This window comes from Podarcis raffonei, chromosome 5 (genome assembly GCF_027172205.1).
Source record: "Podarcis raffonei isolate rPodRaf1 chromosome 5, rPodRaf1.pri, whole genome shotgun sequence".
NCBI lineage: Eukaryota > Metazoa > Chordata > Lepidosauria > Squamata > Lacertidae > Podarcis > Podarcis raffonei.
The window spans coordinates 99,769,568-99,786,007 of record NC_070606.1 but is presented as its reverse complement, the minus strand read 5'-3'; the positions used below and the strand labels follow the sequence as shown (position 1 = coordinate 99,786,007).

Genomic DNA, 16,440 nt, shown 5'->3' with positions numbered 1-16,440 from the left:
CCAAGGGAGCCGGCATACAGCTTCCGGGTCATGTGGCCAGCATGACTAAGCCGCTTCTGGCGAACCAGAGCAGCACACGGAAACGCCGTTTACCTTCCCGCCGGAGCGGTACCTATTTATCTACTTGCACTTTGACGTGCTTTCGAACTGCTAGGTGGGCAGGAGCAGGGACCGAGCAACGGGAGCTCACTCTGACGTGGGGATTCAAACCACTGACCTTCTGATCAGCAAGTCCTAGGCTCTGTGGTTTAACCCCTGTTTTAACTGCATAGCAAAGATCTCAGGCCTGTGCCCTGGCTTCAAAATTCTACACACAGTGGATCATGGGTAGATTGTTAACCCGCCTGCCCCACCCACCCACCCCGCGAAAAAAAGGAGACCGTGCAAGAGGGAAGGAGGCCCAACTCTGAAATGGAGGGCTCTTTCCTGCATTGCAGAGGGTTGGAATAGGTGACCCTCATGGTCCCTTCCCACTCGACGATTCCACTCCGGGCCTTTTCTTGCAGGACCCGCCACCCCTCCCAGAAATGAAAGGGGTCGACTCACCCTTGTGGCGAAGTATTTCCTTGAATCGTAGGGGTCGGCGTGAGGGCGTGGGTACAGCATGGTCTTGGGAGCAGACGGCGGGAAGGATCCTGAATCCAGTTCCTGCGCAGTTCCAGCACCGGATTTTCCCTTGCTCTTCCCTTCCAGCTCCTCCTGCTGCTGCATCTCCACTGTTTTGAACTCTTGGTAGTTTCCACCGCCTGACATTCCGGCCCCCTTCGAAGCAAGCAGAGGCACACAAAGGGTTAACACAGCAGCTTGCCCTTTGCCCACCTGCGCCTCTAACAGATCCAGCTCAGGTCCAGCAGGACGACCAGGTTCCCTCATATGAGATTGGCTGCCTCCTTCTTGCACAGTCTGATTGGTCCTAGAACAATAGGATTCAGAATGCAGCAGTCTGATTGGTCCTAGAACAATAGGATCCAGAATGCAGCAGCCTGATTGGTCCTAGAACAATAGGGTCCAGAATGCAGCAGCCTGATTGGCTCTAGAACAATAGGTTCCAGAATGCAGCAGTCTGATTGGCCCTAGAACAATAGGATTCAGAATGCAGCAGCCTGATTGGCCCTAGAACAATAGGATCCAGAATGCAGCAGCCTGATTGGTCCTAGAACAATAGGATCCAGAATGCAGCAGCCTGATTGGTCCTAGAACAATAGGATCCAGAACGCAGCAGCCTGATTGGTCCTAGAACAATAGGATCCAGAATGCAGCAGTCTGATTGGCCCTAGAACAATAGGATCCAGAATGCAGCAGTCTGATTGGCCCTAGAACAATAGGATCCAGAATGCAGCAGCCTGATTGGTCCTAGAACAATAGGATCCAGAATGCAGCAGCCTGATTGGTCCTAGAACAATAGGATTCAAAAGGCAGCAGTCGGATTTGTCCTAGAACAATAGGCTCCAGAATGTAGCAGTCTGATTAGTCCCAGAACAATTGGGTCCAGAATGCAGCAGCCTGATTGGTCCCAGAACAATAGGATCCAAAATGCAGCAGTCTGATTGGTCCACAGGAGCCACCCAATCCAGCTCCAGGTGGTAGTGAATCTGCAACCTGATTGGCCTACATGAGAATCCCGGAATTAGCCAATCACGTGGGGCCCATTGTGTAAATAATGTATATAAAGCAGACATTCTGGGGGAACTTCCATTCCTCCTCACCACTGTGAGCTGAATAAAGAGCATGAAATCCACTCTCAACTCCGAGTATATTTCAGGGCTGGTGCCCTTTCGATGTTTATTGGGGTTTTTAAAAATGATTTTTAATGTTTTTGGAGGATTGAAGCTCTTAGAAATCTTTACACCATGGGTAGGCAAACTAAGCCCCTGGATCCGAGCCAGTTGCCTTCTCAATCCAGCTCGCAGTCAGCTTGTTTTTACATGAGTAGAATGTGTGCTTTAATTTAAAATGCATCTCTGGGTTATTTGTGCGGCATAGGAATTTGTTCATTCCCCCCCCCCCTTTAAAATATAGTCCGGCCCCCCACAAGGTCTGAGGGACAGTGGACCGGCCTCCTACCAAAATAGTTTGCTGACCCTTGTACACTTTACACATGCATGTCTCAAAGCAAGATATAAAAAAACAACGCAGAAAATAGCAGCAAATGGATTAAATACAGCAGACACCCATTGCATAGGCTAAAGCCATTGCTTCCCTTTGCCACCAGGTGAGCTGTTTACCTGCTGAGCCTTCTGTGCAGGTGCTCAGGGCCCCTCCCCTGCTCTGCCTTCCGACAGCTCCTTATCGTTAATCTGAATTTGGAAAAGACAAACCTTCTAACACAGGACTCTTTCAAACAGAGTCCTTGCAGCTGGCAGAAAGCCACAGCTAATGCATCTCAGCCACCTTCTTAATGTGGCCAAGCACTTAATTGTCTATTGTGGCTGTTGGCCTCCGTCGGTCTCGAAATACAATGGAGTGCACCTCCGAGGGTGAAGTCACACCGCTGTGTTAGCAGCACCCAAGTGACCTCCCCAGGGTGCAATCCTGGGCAGTGTGTGTGGAGGTCCTGGGCTACCCAGTCTTATTCAACATCTTTATCAACGACTTGGATGATGGACTCAAGGGCATCCTGATCAAATTTGCAGATGACACCAAACTGGGAGGGGTGGCTAACACCCCAGAGGACAGGAACACACTTCAAAACGACCTTGACAGATTAGAGAACTGGGCCAAAACAAACAAGATGAATTTTAACAGGGAGAAATGTAAAGTATTGCACCTGGGCAAAAAAAATGAGAGGCACAAATACAAGATGGGTGACACCTGGCTTGAGAGCACTACATGTGAAAAGGATCTAGGAGTCTTGGTTGACCACAAACTTGACATGAGCCAACAGTGTGACGCGGCAGCTAAAAAAGCCAATGCAATTCTGGGCTGCATCAATAGGAGTATAGCATCTAGATCAAGGGAAGTAATAGTGCCACTGTATTCTGCTCTGGTCAGACCTCACCTGGAGTACTGTGTCCAGTTCTGGGCACCACAGTTCAAGGAGGACACTGACAAACTGGAACGTGTCCAGAGGAGGGCAACCAAAATGGTCAAAGGCCTGGAAACGATGCCTTATGAGGAACGGCTAAGGGAGCTGGGCATGTTTAGCCTGGAGAAGAGGAGGTTAAGGGGTGATATGATAGCCATGTTCAAATATATAAAAGGATGTCACATAGAGGAGGGAGAAAGGTTGTTTTCTGCTGCTCCAGAGAAGCGGACACAGAGCAATGGATCCAAACTACAAGAAAGAAGACTCCACCTAAACATTCGGAAGAACTTCCTGACAGTAAGAGCTGTTTGACAGTGGAATTTGCTGCCAAGGAGTGTGGTGGAGTCTCCTTCTTTGGAGGTCTTTAAGCAGAGGCTTGACAACCATATGTCAGGAGTGCTCTGATGGTGTTTCCTGCTTGGCAGGGGGTTGGACTCGATGGCCCTTGTGGTCTCTTCCAACTCTATGATTCTATGATTCTTCTATGATTCTACCCAGATGACAAGACCTCCCCCCTCTCTGCCTGGCTGATGTGATCTAAAGGAAAGCGGAGCAAGGGATTTGTGTAGTGTCTACTCCTGAGTCCTTTTCTCGCCTGAAGATGTTCCGCAAGGAAGCAGGCATGTGTCCAGTGGTCTGTGTTTGACTGAGCTTGAGTGTGGACTAAGGAATCTGAGTTCCTGTATTCTGATTTGATACATGATGTCCAATCACAGAACATTTCGGGATTTGGGCCTCTGCCATTGGCCCTTCAACTCTGAGTCGGGATTCACAGCTTGGAAGTTTAGACAGCCAATCACGTTGGGAGTGGGAGTGGCCCAGGCTTCCAGGAATGTAAATAATAATAATAATAATAATAATAATAATAATAATAATAATAATTTATTTATATCCCGCCCTCCCCAGCCGAAGCCGGGCTCAGAGCGGCTAACAAGATTAAAATGATACAACATTCTAAAATCATTTCATTATAAAACCAATTCAAATCAGATTAATGGCAAACATTGGGCTAGAGTTCTGTGAGGATTACAGAAGGAGGGGGTCAGACTGTGCCTTGGCCAAAGGCCTGGTGGAACAGCTCTGTCTTGCAAGCCCTGCGGAAATATGTCAAGTCCCGCAGGACCCTAGTCTCTTGTGACAGAGCGTTCCACCAGATTGGGGCCACAGCTGAAAAAGCCCTGGCTCTGGTTGAGGCCAGCCTAACGTCTCTGTTGCCCGGGACCTCCAATATTTTTTTATTTGAAGACCGTAAGGTCCTCTGTGGGACATACCAGGAGAGGCGGTCCCGTAGGTACGAGTTGCTTTGCCCCATTTCCCAGTTATGCAGTTCAATGAAGGTTCTTGCTGTTATCGCTGTGTCTTGCCTTGTGGGAACTGACCTACACTTCAGCATGGATTGTTCCTTGGGGTTTACTCCTGAAGACTACACTCATGAATGAGTGTAGCCGCAAGGCAGCAGAGGTTTTCTTCTCCTAGACGGGCTACCTTCCCAGGCCGACGAGCCCCATCTGCCCCTCATTATCCTCCACAGAACATGCAGAAACCAGCTGCTTGACCATTGGACCTGCTCTTGGTCTCATATGCTCAATCCTCCACAGTCTGTCTTTGAATGGAGGGGAAGTCCCTAATTCTCCGATTGTTTGAGACCCATCGACTCCCCTCACCTGGTTTAGCCAGTCGGTCCAGGCTGTTTCCCAGAGATCCATCTACTTTTCACCCAGAAGGTTCAAATCCCCAGCATCTCCACTTAAAAGTCTTGCAGGCACCAGATGTTGTGAATGATCTTCCTCTGCTGGGGACCCCTGAGCTTCTGCCAGCCAGAGCAGGCAGTATTGGGCTAGATGGGTCAATGGACTGGCTTAGGGAAAAGTGACTTCATGCAATCACGAGGTCTCCCATCCTGCCACTGACCATACCTGAGAACACAGGTAGTCACCCAGAGATGGGTGGGGTTGGCCATTCTCTGCTAACAAACAGTGACCTGAAATAGCTATCAGGGGTGTGGACCTCAGAATTGACTCAGTGATCGCCTTCCTGGGTAAACAAGGCCTTGCTGTTAGGGGAGAGCCAAGGCAAACAGCATTTCAGGTGTCCACAGTCATGACAAGCTCTTCGCTGGCGAGTTCGGTTCCAAGGTATTTGTAGTAGGATATAAGGCTCTGTACGGCTGAGGACCAGGTAACATGAGAAACCACCTAAATACCCAGTAGGTCATTGCATTCTGCTGGAAAGTTTCCCAAATCAGAAACTTGCTCTACAGGAAGTCGGAGCAAGGCTCTCAGTGTGGCCTCCCCTGTTTAGGGGAACAGGGTCCACGTTGAGATACAACAGGCACCATAAAGACATAAGGAGAGTTTGCTGGATCAGGCCAGTAGCCCATCTAGTCTAGCATCCTGTTCTCACAGGGGCTGATGCCTCTGTTAGGAAACCCACAAGCAGGATCTGAGCACAAGTACGTTTCCGAGCACAATTCAAAGTGTTGGCGCTGACCTTTAAAGCCCTAAATGGCCTCAGTCCAGTATATCTGAAGAAGCATCTCCGTCCCCATCGTTCTACCCGGACACTGAGGTCCAGCTCCGAGGGCCTTCTGGCGGTTCCCTCCCTGTGAGAAGTGAGGTTACAGGGAACCAAGCAGAGGGCCTTCTCGGTAGTGGCGCCCTCCCTGTGGAACGCCCTCCCACCAGATGTCAAAGAGAATAACAACTACCAGACTTTTAGAAGACATCTGAAGGCAGCCCTGTTTAGGGAAGCTTTTAATGTTTGATGTATTATAGTATTTTAATATTTTTTTGGAAGCCACCCAGAGTGGCTGGGGAAGCCCAGCCAGATGGGCGGGGTATAAATAATAAATTATTATTATTATTATTATTATTATTATTATTATTATTATTAGAGCAACACTCTCCTTTTCTGTGTCTTCCAGCTGCTGGCATTCAGGAGCACCGCCGCCTCCAACCATCCTGGCTAGTAGCCTTCGAAGGTCTCGATACGATATGATAATCTTTATTGTCATTGTCCCATACAGAATCAACGAAATTGAAAAAATCTACACCAGACATTAAAAAACCCACCAGCCTGCTATCCCAGCTATCCCAGCCTGGTTAACCCCCTAAAAACTCTGATACCACATAATTAAATACAATATACTCCCACAGAGACTACCTTATACTGTGTTTAAAACCAAAATCGCATTTGGGTAGAAACTGTTTCTCAGGCGGCTAGTCCTAGTCTTTATAACCCTGTACCTTCTTCCAGAAGGCGGAAGCTGAAAGAGATCATTTCTGGGGTGCGCACTATCCTGCGCTATCTCTGCAGCTTTCTTATGGCACCTGGAAGCGTAGATTTGATCTAAGGTGGGAAGAGGGCACCCAATTATTCTCTCCGCAGTCTTTACAACCCTGGACAGTATTGTTTTTTCCCTGACCGTGCAGCTCCCAAACCACACACACAGACCATAAGTTAATACACTCTCCACAGTCCTCCTCCTCCATGAATTTGTCTAAGGCTCTTTTAAAAAAAATCTAGGTTCATGGCCACCCTGCCTCCTGCACTGCATGAAAAAGGACTTTCTTTTCTGCACTTTCTAGGAAGAATTTGAAGACATTTCCCCCCAAAAAAGCTTTGCCAACTGGTCACCTCCTCTAGTGGTTGTTTGCACTGTTTTCAAAACTGTTTTAGCTCTTTTTATGGTATGTTTGCAAATCACGTGGAGACACATCTCCAAGGCAATTCGTGAATCTAATTATTTAATAATTATATCAAGAAGGACACTGACAAACTGGAACGTGTCCAGAGGAGGGCAACCAAAATGGTCAAAGGTCTGGAAACGATGCCTTATGAGGAACGGCTAAGGGAGCTGGGCATGTTTAGCCTGGAGAAGAGGAGGTTAAGGGGTGATATGATAGCCATGTTCAAATATATAAAAGGATGTCACATAGAGGAGGGAGGAAGGTTGTTTTCTGCTGCTCCAGAGAAGCGGACACGGAGCAATGGATCCAAACTGCAGGAAAGAAGATTCCACCTAAACATTAGGAAGAACTTCCTGACAGTAAGAGCTGTTTGACAGTGGAATTTGCTGCCAAGGAGTGTGGTGGAGTCTCCTTCTTTGGAGGTCTTTAAGCAGAGGCTTGACAACCATATGTCAGGAGTGCTCTGATGGTGTTTCCTGCTTGGCAGGGGGTTGGACTCGATGGCCCTTGTGGTCTCTTCCAACTCTATGATTCTATGATTCTATGATTCTATTTAACAGCCCCAGCAAATATTTTCCATTGTGTAAATGACCCATCCCTGAGCAGGATCACAGAATGAGCTTCCATCCTAGGACCTCTTCTGTTCAACTGAGCCCTCTCTGCTCACCTGGCAAGGTACATCGCGCATGCTCAGAGGCACTGTCACCTTTCCTATTGTTTTCCTCCCCCTAGCAGAGTCCTGGTATCAAAAGCGTGTTCTGGTGCCCAGCCTCAACTCCGGCCTATTCCGGCTGCATTACACCCATTCCACAGATTCACATCCTGAGCCTGAGGCCACTCCTTAGAGCAAGATAAACCAGGGCTTGAGCAACATCTCTGTGAGGCACAAGATGAAGCCTGGCTGGCTGCATGCCATTTATTTGGAGCCCTCCATAGACGGCGCCCCTCCATCGCTCCGCATCAGACCCCCAGCCAACCCCGCCTGCCATTCTCCACATCCTCATGGAGTTCACCTTCAGCCAACCACCCCCCTTCCTTTGCAAAGCATCTCAGCGTCTCCCTGGCATCCTTTTGTGGGCTCTTGCTGCAAAGTCAGAGTGACCTCTGCCTGCAGGCTCTCCTGGCACCGGCTGGGACCCCGGAGGGGAAACACTTAGCGATATTGCCTCGGGAGGGAGAGTCGCCTCACTGCCATTAGCTAATATTCAATGTCCCAGAGTTTGGCAAGGCTGAGCTCTGCAGGAGGCCAGCGGCCGGCCAGCCGGTGGAAGGGAGTAGAGCTCAAAAGAGAAGAGGAGGCAATTTGGATAGCATGGCTTGTGTCCCCGTCTCACCAGTTCCAGAATTGTAGCTTGAGATATACACTGGGATTTTCCCCCCCTCCGCCATTTTGCATCTGAAAAATGTAAGGACAGAATGAGAATTTGCCGGATCATTGGCCCATCTAGTCCAGCATGCTGTTCTCACAACGGCCAGCAAGATGCCTCAGTGGGAAACCTGCAAGCAGGATTCGAACACAAGAGCAACTCTCCCCTCCCGCAGTTTCCGGCAATTGGTATTCAGAAACATCACTGCAACCATAGCCATCGGCAGCCCTCTCCTCCTCCCTGAATTGGTCAAACCCTCCCTTAAAGCTATCCAGGGTGGTGGCCATGGCTGCCTCCTGTGGCAGGGAGTTCCACAGGTTAACTATGCACTTATTCCTGCATTGAAAGGGGGTTGAGCTGGATGACCTTTAGCATCCCTTCCAACTCTACGATTCTACAACTTCATGAAGAAGTATTTCATTGAATTATCAGATATCTTGCCTTGTGCAACAACTCCCCCACGCCCCATATCTGCTCTTGGTCTCCCTCCACATGCAGGAGAAGCAAGAAATTTCCACTGCCCAGGTGGAAATCCTTGTGTTGACAGCACAATTGGCTTTTTCTCCCAGGCCCAACCTGGAATTTTTTTTTGCATGATCTAAGTCTCTCTGGACCCAGTTTAGGTTGGCTGCAAGCATCGAACATTTCCACCATCTTCAGGTTTTTCTGCCCTCCCTCCCACACACCATCTTAAAAAGCTGTATTGTTTCCTTTAATATCCAACCTCAATGAACCCCAATGCTCGCCTGATATTGTTTGCTGATCCCAAGAAAGCTGTGACTCCGCTGTGACTTTTGCATTCTTCCTAACGGAGCAACACAGCTCACTAGACAAATTTTACGTAACTTCATCGCTTAATCTGCTTCCTCTCAGATTAAACTACCTGACAGTTTGGTTCTGAAGCTCAGATAAGATAATTCAGTTATAAATAATTGGGGAGGGGAGAGAGAGAAGGCATTGCACGATATTTGGGTATGGATTCTCCCCCGACCAAAAAAGTATCGCTATTATATTCTCACATCCACCCCGTGAAGCAAGCCAAGCCAAGTGTGTCAAGTGTGCTGGCCTGCTCAGCAAGCAGCTGTTTCGGACTTGGAGCAAAATCTCCACAGTGCCCTGAAGACGCACACACACACTCCATCTCTCAGTGTGGAGACAGTGTGGTGCAATGGTTACACATCACTTGGGAAGACAGGTGAACAAATGCCAGTGTATTGGAAGAAGCAAAGATCACCCATGTTGAAGCAATGATTCTTCAACATCAACTTTGTTGGACTGGTCATGTTGGTGGATGCCTGATGATCGTCTTCCAAAGCAACTACTCTATTCCGAACTTAAAAATGGGAAGCGTAATGCTGGTGGTCAACAAAAGAGGTTCAAAGACTGTCTCAATGCAAATCTTTAAAAATGTAGTATAAACACCGACAACTGGGAAACACTGGCCTGCGAGCGCTCCAGTTGGAGAACAGCCTTGACCAAAGGTGGCCTTTGAAGACGCTCGAACTCAGGATGCGAGGGAGAAATGTGCTAAGGGGAAGGCACGCTTGGCAAACCCTCACCATGATAAACTCTCGCCCATAAACCAATGTCCCCACTGTGGAAGGACATGTGGATCCAGAATTGGCCTCCACAGTCACTTACGGACTCATTGTTAAAACCGTGTTTATGGAAGACAATCTTACTCGGCTACGAGGGATCACCAAAGAAGAAGGAGAGTGTCAGACGAAGATGTGGGAGACCAGGGTTCAAATTCCCACTCAGCCACAAAGCTCATTGGGTGTAACCTTGGGGCAGCTTCTCATTCTCAGCCTAACCTACCTCACAGGGTTGTCGTGGGAGGAAGAGAACAATGTACGCCTCTTTGGAGAAAAAAAAGTGGGATAGAATTGCAATCTTTCTTTCTCTCTCAATCTCTCTCTCTCTCCCCCACACACAAATTCACACACCTCTTCTCCTGACAGCACCACAGCAGCTTCACCTTTCCAAAGGAGAAGCTTTTATACAGTAACTGCAAGGAGAAGAGACCCCCCCGGCTGCCCTTACCTGCGTCAGGTGTGCAGCAACTTCTCTGCACGGATCTGCAGCGGGACAAAGGCTCAGGTTACCTGCCCAAACTGCCCTGTCGGGTCAGAGAAGCCTGATAAGGAAGTGGAAAGAGTGGCTTGCTGGGAGCCAGGGAGGCTGGCCAAGGTGTTCCCACGTAGGCAGGTGTCAGGGGAGGAGGGCTGGATCTGCTCCCTTTGTTATCGAAGCCACACAGGTGCGGAAGAAGCCCTCATTGGCACCTGGGCTGGGAGAGGGTGGAACCCCGGGTCAGTTTGCACCTGTTTGGTTTGCAAGGTGCATCTCTGGGTGGAAGAAAGGCGACGCCCTGAGCCGAAGAAGTTAAAAACGGGGGTGTTTGAACGGGGTTTCTGCAAATCTTCTAAGCAAGCATATGCTTTTGCAATTATTAATTAATTGCAGTAATGAGATTTGCGGGTGCCGGGCGGAATATAAATTGAATTAATTAATTTTAGGGTGGTTCACGACATACGAAGCAATATAAAAACACAAAATGCACAATGAAAAGAAAAAACAGCCCAGATATCCCTCCCGCCTTGATGAAGCCCGATTTCTCTGGTTGCCAGAAATTCCACTTGGGAAGTGTGAAGTAGCGCCTCTGAGCATGCACAAAGCGCCTTTCTGTTGCCACATCGGCGCATGGCTTGCAAAAAGAGCGTGGCGCTTCCCCCCCCCCCGTGCGCCCGGCCCACAACTTTGTAAATGTGTGTGAAGGTGTCATGCCTGGAAAAAACCTCTCCCCGCCGCCTGACGGGGAAGCTGGAGCGTTTGCTGTTCTTACCAAGGTTTAAGGGAGAATTGCATGCAAATGATGGGAGTGTCTGCAACCGACAGTCGTAGCAGAGTTCACAGGCCACAAGTGGGAAGGAACAGGATTGCCAACTTTAGTTTTTATGACCAGTAGCTGAGCCCTTTGAGGGTATGCTTGTTTGTTTGTTTGTTTGTTTGTTATGGCTAAACAGCCAGGATGCACCCTTTGAAGGTAAAAAGGTAAAGGTAAAGGTACCCCTGCCCGTCCGGGCCAGTCGTGTCCGACTCTAGGGTTGTGCGCCCATCTCACTTAAGAGGCCGGGGGCCAGTGCTGTCCGGAGACACTTCCGGGTCACATGGCCAGCGTGATGAAGCTGCATCTGGTGAGCCAGCACCAGCGCAGCACACGGAAACGCCATTTACCTTCCCACTGGAGCGGTACCTATTTATCTACTTGCACTTAGGTGTGCTTTCGAACTGCTAGGTTGACAGGAGCTGGGACCGAAAGACGGGAGCTCACCCCGCTGCAGGGATTCGAACCGCCGACCATGCGATCGGCAAGCCCTAGGCACTGAGGTTTTACCCACAGCGCCACCCGCGTCCCTTTTGAAGGTAAAGGTCACAGCAAACTTCAGCTGCCCATTCCTGAGCAATAGGCTTCGGTTCAAGGCACAAGAGCACTCCAGGTCTACCCTATGGCGAAGTTGGCAACCTGCTCAGGCAAGCAGCAGTAGAAGGACAGAGGGTCATTTAGTCCAACATTATGATGGAAGATTGGGAAAAATTACGGAAAGCTGACTTAAAATTTACAGATTGTTCCCTATTGAAGGAGAATTACATGAAGATGATGTACAGATGGTACACAACACCAGTGCAGTTAGGGAAAATGTACAAAACTAGATCAAATATATGTTGTAAGTGTAAGGGAAAGGAGGGGGCAAAAACAAAAAACAAAAAAGAAAAAAAGAGAAAAAGAACAATTAAAAACTCATAAAGTTTACATTTCTTGCTTTCAATAACCAATTTCCTTGACTTCCCCACACCTCCCCTTCTTGTATTCCAGTTCCAATTTTTAGCTCAGCAAATTCTTGTCCCCACACTTTACCTTATTTTCTCTAATTCATTTTAATTAACCAATTTTAACTTATAAACCTCAATCTTTATACATCAATACTTATTCTTAAAAAACTTTTTCTAGATTCGCCCCATCAATTTAATTAACCAATTTTAACTTAAAAGCCTCAATCTTTATACGTCAATACTTATTGTTAAAAATCTTTTTCTAAGGTCGGCCCCAATTCCCTTCCCCGAAATCCCCATTTTTATGTTAGTGGCAAAACCAAATTAATTAAAACAGAATATAGTTATACACCCTTTGGATTCCCAAAGCCCCACCACCCCCTTTTCCGGTTTCGAACCCCAACATAAGGTCCATCAGTCCATCTGCAGTCAGCCTGGCGACCTCACGTCCGAGGCTTTCAACTCTCTCTCAATTCCTCTCTGCTGGTTTTTTTGATAGTCCTTTATTTTAAACTCCGAATCTCAAAGGAGCTCTGTCCCAATAAGGTCCATATTTCTTCCAGCTAGGCCTCCATATTTAAAAATGGAGCCAAGATCTTGTTTCTTACTTCTCTTAAGTCCAAGTGTCCCAAAAGCTCCAGTTTCCACTTTAGCCAGGTTTGTATTCCATATGTCTTCAGATCTCCATATAGGGAGATCTCTCCATTTTCCATTCTTCAATTCAAACCAAATTTCCATCATCCTGATCTTGTTTTCCTTTATATCCATCTTAATCGGCCTCTGGCTCTCCTCACTCATCCGTGGCATTATAGCTCCTCCTTCTTTTTCCTTCAAATCATCATGTTCCTCTTTAATCACATTCTCAGATTTCTCAAATTTCTTTTCTTGTTTGGCTGTAAGGATTTTTAGATCAACACCAACGCTTCCCTGTTCATCTGCAGGAACTTGAGTCAAGTCTCTTCCAGGCTCAGCAACTTTATTTACTGTTCCCTTCAGTATTGTGACGTTTATGGTCAAAACATCCGTCTGTTCCTGCAATTTTCCCAAGAGAGAAAAAGTCTTCTCCAGTTCAGCCAGTATTTTTCCACTTACAGCCATTTTTGTAATGTCCTAAACCCCCTCTAGAGGGATTCTAGTTTCTTAATGTCTTCCAGTTCCAACCCAAAAGTCAAGTTAGCCTTTTCTTCTTTATTTTTAACAATTTGTTACCAAATTGTAACGAATATAACCAGCAAAGACAGCAGAAACAAAGTTCTCCTTTTTTTCCCAACTTTGACAGCTAGTTTAACAGCTGTCAAAGTCTTTATGTCTCTTCCGCAGGCTCTCTCACCGATCGCTCCCGGGTCTTGGGGGAGGGGTGAATTCCGTTCTCAATGTTAGCTCTTATCCTCCAGCACAATCACTTAAATTGCCCCAACGTAGAGTTAATTGCTTTTCTCCACAAAGAAGAAAGGTATTCTCACAACCTTAGTAATAAAATCCTTGCTTTACGATGTTTACAAGGCGGGTAGGCGGACTTCCTCTTTACACCTTACCCGGTCGTGCCTAATTCCCAAAGAAAATTTCCCTTTTAAGTCCAATTTCCGTGTTACTCACGGGTTGTTGCTTTTAATCCAAATGTTCAGAGAAAGAAGTCAGCGCTCTCCGTCCATGGCATGCGGCTTCACTCAGCAGGGGAAGCAGTCGACTCACAGCACCACGCCGCTCTCCATCCCCCGTTCCAGAGCCTTTAAAAAGGCTCCTTTGCGGGTCGGGGGGGCGCAAATGGTGCCCGCCGAGTCACCAGGTCCACAGGCTTCAGCGCCTGTGGTTTCTAAGGGTCCCCGCGTCGCCGCCGCGGCAGAACCCGACCCCTGCTGAGCCGATTCCCTCCGGAGCTCGGAGGGAATCCGCCATTAGGCGATGGCGCTAACCCGGAAGTCTTTTCTTATATTTTGTTTATTTCATAAAATTTATATACCACTTGCATTTTTTTAATAAAAAAAAGCTTCAAAGAATAGAGGAATAAAAATGTTAACATTTTAAAAAAATTAACCAGAAATGAACTAAAAACACATCAGTGTTCCAAGATATCTGGGAATTTTGATCTAAACCAAAATGTTTTTAGCAGACGGGAAAGAGTGCAATGAAGGCACCTGATATCAAGAGGCAGGGAGTTCCACAGTTTAGGTGTCTCCACACTAAAGCATAGATGCTGCTGTTTATGTAATGTATTTATTTGTATTCTTTTTATACCACTTGAGTATTTTCATGATCAGTGGCCTAAACGAATTGTGAAATAAACAGATAACTTTGGCCTGCCCCAAACACAGGGCTCAACTGCCTCTAGGGTGGCCAGGGGCTGATCTGCATAGATTGTCCTCTAAGGAAACCCTCTAAGGGGATGGAGGAGCGGTTGCAGAATTTGGGAGTTTTCGGTTTAGAGAAAAGGTTGTAAAAGGGGGAGCAAGATCTGCTGGGGTGTTCGTCCTGTGAGGCTGCCCCCCCCCCCATATTATGCTCAAGTTCTACATATGGGCAAATAAAACCAGATATCCTAAAGACTCCACAGTTTCCACCAAGGTTCATTCCAAGGAAACTGGAATCTCAGTAATTGCCTGGAGACCCTGGGGTCTCTCACCACTTAGAGACTGGGGGCGGCATGTAGCAATAGGAAGCATTTGCACGCATTATATGCATTTATAGACACTAATTTTAGGTGCATCTGCACTCCCGGGTTCCTAAAGCAACCAGCACATAAACAGATACATACAGCAATATATATATATATATAAACGTATAAAAATACTTAGCTATTAATAATTATAATTTATGCTGCAGGAATACAGAAGAGAATGAGGCTTGAGTCGTTTATTTACATTGCATGCATAATTTTGCGTATAACTAGCAGGGCTTTTTTAAAAAAAATGTTTTTATTAAAGTTTTCCAACAAAGTTTAGCATATTCAATACTAAATTTAAAAAACCCCACAAATTATATTTTATATTTTCTATAAACTTCCCCCAACTTCCCTTTCTGGTTTATCACATATACATTTCTTCTGCCTATAATTTGATATACCTTATATATTGAAATTAAGATTATACCTTATTAACATTTTCTTAACATCCCCCCCCTCATATTTATATTTTCTGTTTATATTAATTGACTGTAAGTGTCTTAATCAAATCCTGCAAGGGAGTTCTTTTCAGTGCATTGTTTCTCTATATACATCGTGAAGGGTTCCCAGCGTTTAACTAGCAGGGCTTTTTAAGAACAACAGCAGCAACAACAACCAAGCTGACTTAGAATCAGGTTGCCAAGGGTTCCCGGGGGTCATCTATCCCAACCCGCTGCGATGCAGGACTCGCACTCGAACTATTCGGCCAGGACTTGCAGAATGCAAGCTCTGTGCTTGCTAGTTGCACAGCTAAAAGCACTGCAGTGCTGGGCCGCTTTGCTGTGAATGAAAAAGACTCATCTGCCTTGAGCTCTGGCTTTTTGTGAATTGGCTGAATGTCTTTGTATTGACCTTTCCTTTAAGTCTCAATACCTCGATGTGTCCAGAAGATGGCAGCAGACGGCTGCCCAGTGGCTGGTGTGGATATGGAAGGGAACCTGGTGATATATTTCATTCCTTGTCCTCTTATTTCTTTTCCTTATAATAAAAAAATGAGTAGTGCTGTTAGAGGCGTTCTGGATCCCTTCCCCATTTAGATCCACTGGGCCTCCAGGCCGACCCCTCCCCACCTCAGCCGTCCTCTTCCTTGCCCGTCCCAAACACTTGTTCCTTCCAAAGCATCTAGATTTTTCCAAACTGAAAACCTGTAGCCAAAGAACAGATGGCAGCCCGACAGAAACTTTATGACTATCGATCGCTGCTGGCAAAAGGGAGAGGTCTGGGACTCTGGCAAGGAGATTTTGAGAGATGGGCTGACTTATCAATGAAAGGATAAATGATGTGAGTTGCTCAGTTTCAGCTGCTGCTGGGCAGCCTGCAGAGAAAGAGGCCAGGTTTTGCACCTTGCGAACAGGCCTGCAGTTCTGTGTGAGCGGAAAAAAGCTGTGTGTGTGTGTGTGTGTGTGTGTTGGAAATTGTTGTTGTTTAGTCGTTTAGTAGTGTCTGCCTCTTCGTGACCCCATGGACCAGAGCACGCCAGGCACTTCTGTCTTCCACTGCCTCCCACAGTTTGGTCAAACTCATGTTGGTAGCTTCGAGAACACTGTCCCACCATCTCGTCCTCTGTCGTCCCCTTCTCCTTGCGCCCTCCATCTTTCCCAACATCAGGGTCTTTTCCAGGGAGTCTTCTCTTCTGTTGAGGTGGCCAAAGTATTGGAGCCTCAGCTTCAGGATCTGTCCTTCCAGTGAGCACTCAGGGCTGATTTCCTTCAGAATGGAGAGGTTTGACCTTCTTGCAGTCCATGGGACTCTCAAGAGTCTCCTCCAGCACCAGAATTCAAAAGCACCCATTCTTTGGTGATCAGCCTTCTTTATGGTCCAGCTCTCACTTCCATACATCACTACTGGGGAAACCATAGCTTTAAC

The 16,440-nt window shown here is 47.1% G+C and overlaps 1 protein-coding gene across 1 annotated transcript in view; it reads right to left on the bottom strand.

Moving 5' to 3' along the window:
• The window catches only part of TPRG1 (tumor protein p63 regulated 1), a 52,886-nt gene extending 42,638 nt beyond the window's left edge, over positions 1-10,248 (bottom strand). Inside the window, exons 1-2 of the mRNA XM_053390859.1 lie at positions 10,125-10,248; positions 547-762 (exon numbers count right to left, since the gene is read on the bottom strand). Coding sequence (XP_053246834.1) covers positions 547-753 — 207 coding nt within the window. The 5' untranslated portion in view covers positions 754-762; positions 10,125-10,248. The remainder of the gene's footprint in view (positions 1-546; positions 763-10,124) is intronic.
• Positions 10,249-16,440: the final 6,192 nt, after the last annotated feature.